General features: G+C 49.6%; 1 protein-coding gene across 1 annotated transcript in view; it reads left to right on the forward strand.

The window, feature by feature from the left end:
- Nucleotides 1-6,136, forward strand: part of MYO18B (myosin XVIIIB) — a 307,510-nt gene that overhangs the window by 271,498 nt on the left and 29,876 nt on the right. The window contains exons 41-42 of the mRNA XM_045289537.1: nucleotides 1,639-1,677; nucleotides 3,996-4,133. Coding sequence (XP_045145472.1) covers nucleotides 1,639-1,677; nucleotides 3,996-4,133 — 177 coding nt within the window. The remainder of the gene's footprint in view (nucleotides 1-1,638; nucleotides 1,678-3,995; nucleotides 4,134-6,136) is intronic.

Consider the following 6,136-nt stretch of genomic DNA (forward strand, 5'->3'; position numbering starts at 1 on the left):
ACTGTAACTGTGTGTGGGAGGAGAAAACCCCAATTTTCTTTCTCTCTCAGAGTGGCTGGTTGTTTCCACCTGCCAAGCACCCAACACGTAACCATCAGGGCGCCTTCCTCACAGACTCTTGTAATTAGGACTTGGACATCTTTGTGTGTGTGTGTGTGTGTGTGTGTGTGTGTGTAAGTGAAATATTCTACCTACCCCAGGACTCTCCACAAAGGATCCCTTTGTGTGTGTGTGTTGGGAAGTGAACTCATCTGCCTACCCCAGGACTCTCCACAAAGGATCCCTGTGTGTGTGTGTGTGTGCGCGCGCGTGTGTGTTGGGAAATGAAATAGTCTGCCTGCTCCACAACTCTCCACAAAGGGTCTCTTTGCTCTACTGTGCAGACTTAGTAGACTTTTCCCCAAGGGGCAGATAGTACATGTTCCAGGCTATCTGGACCTGTCCCTGGTCCCTGTCACAATTTCATGCTCCATGAAAGCAACCACAGACAAAACAGAAATGAATGAATGGGGGCGGGGGTGTTCCAATAAAACTTTATTTTCCCAAGCAGGCATTGGCCAGATTTGGCCTGATAACTACCATTTGAACCCACCACCCACCACATCCACGGCCACTGAGTTGAGTTGAATGAACTCAGTGGCCACAGTTTTGTGTGTGTGGTTTTTTTGGCCAGTGTTGCACTCAACAGGGACAATGGAGCCCTGGTGGTGTAACGGTTACAAATTGGACTGCTAACTGCAAGCTCACCAGTTCAAAAGCACTCGCTGTTCCATGGGAGAAAGCTTTCTACTCCCATGAAGAGTTAGTCTCAGAAACCCACAGGGGTAGTTTTACAGAGTCACCATGAGTTGGAATCAGCTTTGATAGCAGTGAGTTCAGGTTTGGGAGTTTATTGGACTCAAAGGCTATGCATTGAGCTACTTAACCACAAGGTCAGCAGTTCGAAGCCACCAGATGTTCAATGTGAAAAAGACCAGTCTGTTTACTACTGTGAAGATTTAAAGTCTCAGTAACCAGAGGAACATTGCTACACTGCTCCATAGGGTCACTATGAGTTAGAATCGACTCGATGGTGGTGAGTTACTGGACTCAACACCCCTTCCAGCCCCAGGAACATGTCTGTAACCCCAGGGGCCAAACACAGGCCAGACTGCTTGTTCCCACAGAGAATGCTGGCTGAGGAAGGTAATCCGTGCACTATGGTGGCACAGTGGTCCCATGTTCAGCTGCTAAGTGAAAGGTCCAAGGTCCCAGACCACTAGCCTCTCCTCCGGAGAAGGGTGTGGCTGTCTGCTCCCATGAAGTCTGACAGCCTTAGAAACCCCATGGGAGCACGTCTGCTCTGCCTGACTCTTCCAGGGCTTGACTTGCCAGCAGTGGGTGTGGTTCAGGCTTTTCTTCACCTGGAGCAATCCTAAAATGCCTCCAAGGTTGAGCTCAGTTACTTTGCACCACTCCGATGTTTTCCAAAGGAGAATAGGGAGGCTCATAGAAGGCAAGAGACCCACCCCCAATGACAGCAGCGAAAAGTTGGAAGTGGGTCTGCACCCGGTCAATGGAATGCCACAGGCTGTATGAGGTCACAGCTCTCAGATGCACAGGTCTAATTGCCCCTTTCTTTGTCCTGCTTCCTTGCAGTGTCCAGACGACATTGGACTGTGGAGGCCACAAAGAAATGTAAGTCAACCCTGAGTCTATCTGGGTGTCCACTTTGCAGGGGGAATGCCCATGTCCATTGGGAGAATTGGCATCAATGCCCCATCAGAGTCCCAGCTCCAGGGTCACACAGGAGAAGTTTCAAAGTGTCTGTCGGGGGGGTGGGGGAATGGAATTAAAAGATAATGGGATTTCTTCCATGAATTTTTTGAAGCTACTTCACACGATGGAATGACTCAACTTCTTTTAGGCAGAAAGAAGGCATGGCTTAAGTCACTGTCCTCTCCAAGCACTTTCTGTGGCTCCCTATTACCTTAAAAGATGGACTGTTTCCATTGATGCCCAAGACCTGTACAGGCTCAAACTGCCTTCCTTTCCACCCGAGACTCTTATTTTCTAGATGAGTATTATCCAAGCCTCTGAGCCCTGGTGACACAGTCGTTATATGTTGGGCTATGATCCGCAAGGTCAGCAGTTTGAGACCTTCAGCAACTCACTAGTGGAAAGAGGAGGCATTCTACTTCCGTAAAGAGTTGCAGTGTCAGAAACACACAGGGGCAGTTCTACCCTGCCCTATAGAGTGGCTCTGAGTCAGCGTCAACTCAGTGGCATTGAGTCTGGTTTGGTTTGGGGTTGCCCTGTGCGGGCTCCCATCTCTCTGTGGGTGTGGTTCCTTCACCTACTGCCTGCTCTCGAGCCCATGGATGGCCACACTCTGTCTTTCAGATAACATGCAGCCAGTTGCCCTTCTTCACCCCATCCCCTGAGCCTCCAAGAAGCAGAACAAGCATACCTCCAGCTTACCCTCAAGACCAACCTCCTCTCTGTCCTTCCCAATCTCATTCATGACCTTCGAGTTGCTTTAATTGTCAAGGACCTAGAAGTCCATCTACTCTGTGAGGACTGAGTCATGCAGACAGGGTCGATGGGAGAGAGCTGTGTGTGCGGCCCCTCCCCACAGTGCCTGGCTCGGCGGTAGGTGTTTGTACTGTTGAGTTCACTCCAAATCACAGCAACCCCAGGCACCGCCGGTCCTGTGCCGTCCTCCCTAAGGTTCTTATGGGTGAGTGAGCCCGTGCTGCAGCCACGGGACCCAGCCGTCTCGGCATGTTTCCCTCTCTTTCACCGACCTTCTGCTTTACCAAGTATGGTGACCTTCTCCAGGGACTGGTTCCTTCTGATGAGATCAAAGTACTTGAGGCAAAGTCTTGCCATCCTGGTTTCTCGGGAGCATTCTGGCTGCCGCTCTTCTAAGACGGATCTGTTTGTGCTCCCGGCAGTCCATGGTTCTTTCAATAGTCTTCACCAGCACCATCATTCAAGTGCATCCATTCTTCTCTAGTCTTCCTTATTTATTGTTCAGCTTTCACACGTGTATGACATGATTGGTTTGGGCCAAGTGAATATCCTATGTGGGAAGTGAGTGTACCACCCCGAAATAATCATTGAGTAGCCACCTGGGCAACTCCTTGTGCTGTTTTCGGAAGTTATGGGAATCAGAGTCACGTTTCTGTCTGCAAAGATCTTCAGTGAAAATGGGAAGGCGTTAAGATCCACACAGTTGACCTACTGCCATTGAGTCAATACCGATTTATAATGACCCCATAGGACAGGGTAGAACCTCCCTGAGAGTCTGTAACTGTAGACGGACTGTAAACTGTAACTGTTTCTCCTATGGAGTGGATGGTGGTTTCAAACTACTGACCTAGCTGATCACTGCCCAATGAGTAACCACTTTGCCACCAGGGCTCCTCACACTTAACATAGTCCATGAATATGTCATATTGTTAAGATATCAAGTCAAACTTTACCTGTAAATTAGTCAGGACTCAGCATGTAGAGCAGAAGTTCTCAACCTCTGGGTGGCGATCCCATTGGGGGTCGAATGACCCTTTCACAGGATTCATAACAGTAGCAATATTACAGTAATGATGTAGCAACAAAAATAATTTTATGGGGAAAAAAAGAAAATAATTTTATGATGGGGGCTCACTACAACATGAGGAACTGTGTTAAAGGCTCACTGTGTTAGGAAGGTTGAGAACCGCTGATCTAGATTGAAGGAGTACGAGGTTAGCAGCATGGATCAGAGGTACCAAGGCTTGCACCCCAGTTCCATCAGTGACTGGCTGGCTGGCCTAATTTGACCCCTTTAAATCTCAGTACTCCCTTTTCTGTATTGGGCTGGCACCAGCGCTCACCTCTCAGGCCCTGGGAAGGGCGCACATCCAGGCCTTAGCCCAGAGCCTGAGCTGCACCAAGTGCAGGTGAGTGTCTAATTATTTATTACCAGTATGGTTTGTGTCATCCTGCTGACGATGTCTTGCCTCTGGTCCTAGGGATAATACCTCCACCTTCAGTTCCCAGCCTGAGAGCACCCTGCGGTCCTGGATGAGTTGTACCCTATCTCTGGCCACTGACACCATGAGGAGCCCCTCTAGACAGTCAGTCATCAGCAGCCGCACCCTCGGCCCCAGGTAAGAGTGTCTTCCTACTGTCCAAAGATGGCCAGTATCCTGAAGAGCCTCGGACTTTAGAGCTTGTGTCCAAGTCTCCCACTTCCAAGAGCAAGCATGGGCTGATAGGTCCTGATGTGAGTCCTTGAGTAGGTAAGACCTTTGGCTGCTAACTCAAGGTCACTGAGAGGTGGCTGGGTGATTAAAACCAATAACCAAACTTCCCTGCCATCCAGTCAGTGTTGACGCCTAGCAACCCCCTGGGGGTTTCTGAGCCGGTAACTCTTTACAGGAGTAGAAAGCCCAGTCTTTCTCCCTTGGAACTGCTGGTGATTTTAACTGCTGACCAGGAAGATGGCAGCCCAGTGTGTAACCACTACACCACCCAAGCTCCATGGCGGTGAAAAGGCCTGGCAGTCTAGAAAGGCTGCTGCTTCCTAGCTTTGTGACCTGGGCAGGTTGATTAGCATCTCTGAGCCTTACTTCCTCCTATGTTAAGGCATGACTATCCTCACGGCCTGAAACACTGAAATGATGTGGCTCTACTGCAGCGTGTGTTTCCAGATGGATTTAAATAGCCCAGTGGTGAAGACGTTTTAATTTCTAATGGCTATGGATTTATGTATTACAGTTCCCTTCCCTCTCCCTCACTGAACCATGGACTTGATTCTGACTCATAGCGACCCTACAGGGGAGGGTAGAACTGCCCCTCTGGGTTTCTTGGACAGCCTCATCTTTCTCCCGTGGAGTGGCTGATGGCTTTGAACTGCTGGCTTTGCAGTTAGCAGCCCAACACATAACCCACCATGCCATTCGGGTCTCCTTTGTACCTGGCATGACAGGACCAGTATGCATCTTCCCTGGGGCTCTTCAGCACCGAATCTCATTTGGCTTTCCTTTACAGGGGGTGGGGAGCCTCTTGTAATTAAGAACTAATGGCCATACATCAGGAATTATGGATTAAACAGATGTATCATTAAGATGAAATGCGTACCACTTCTGTAAGAACAGAAGCACCGATGTGATCCGATGGAAAGAAAGATTACAGGCATTCTGAGCAAACCTAGATATCCCTCCTTTCTGACTTGGAACGCGATTCTCCAAAGCCAGGAAGGGTGGATGGCTCGGCTTCCCCTTTCGGACACATCCGACAAATGGCAGATGTCTGACAACATCTGCAGAGGATCCTCAGCTGAAGATGGTGAGATTCTCAATGGTGAGACTGTCAAAGGAAGGCCCCCAGGAACGGGGTGCATCTGGGGCGTTCATTAAAAGCACGATGATCCGATTGTTTCTGGTAATTAAACACAAAAGTCTGCACAGTGCAGGGGGGCCAGGGGTGGGGGAGAGCTGGTGTCCCCCTCTCTGACCGCTGCAGACCTTTGTTTTCCTTTGTCTCACTCTCTCTGTGAAGGAGCTGATACAGGGTCACAGCGACCCTGTAGCACAGGGTGGGGATGCCTCTGTGGGTTTCTGAGACGGGACCTCTTGACGGGAGTCGAAGGCCTCCTCTCGTGATGACTGACTTTACAGTGAGCAGCCCAGTACTTAAGCACCGTGCCACCAGGGCAGAGTCAGCCCTCATGAACACACTGTCAAATGTTGTCATTGGAATCATGTTAGGGGGCGAGCTCGGAGGACTCCACACTGTTTGTCATCTGCCCCCCTGAATAAGGGTTGACCTCTATGGTTTTTGGGTGTTGTCTGTGGTCTCTGCCTCTGTATTGAAATCTTCCACATGGGGTTGGCGGGGAATATTGGAAGGACCGTGGGCCGCAAGGAGGAGGAATAATTCCATCCTGAAAGAAACAGCCAGAATGCTCCTCAGAAGCAAGGATGGTGTGTTAGTCTGGGTACTTTGGAGAAACAAATCCACAGAAACTCATGTATAAGAGAGAGTTTTATGTAAAGAAAATGTGCATCAGGAAAACATGCCAACCCAATGCTGCCCAAGCCCACAAGTCCAACATTAACCCATTAACCCAACACCAGTCCACAAAGTCCTCCACCTCACAAAACAGAGG

The sequence above is a fragment of the Echinops telfairi genome, unplaced genomic scaffold, assembly GCF_000313985.2.
Source record: "Echinops telfairi isolate 266 unplaced genomic scaffold, ASM31398v2 ScPeMD7_29;HRSCAF=101, whole genome shotgun sequence".
In the NCBI taxonomy this organism is placed as follows: Eukaryota; Metazoa; Chordata; class Mammalia; order Afrosoricida; family Tenrecidae; genus Echinops; species Echinops telfairi.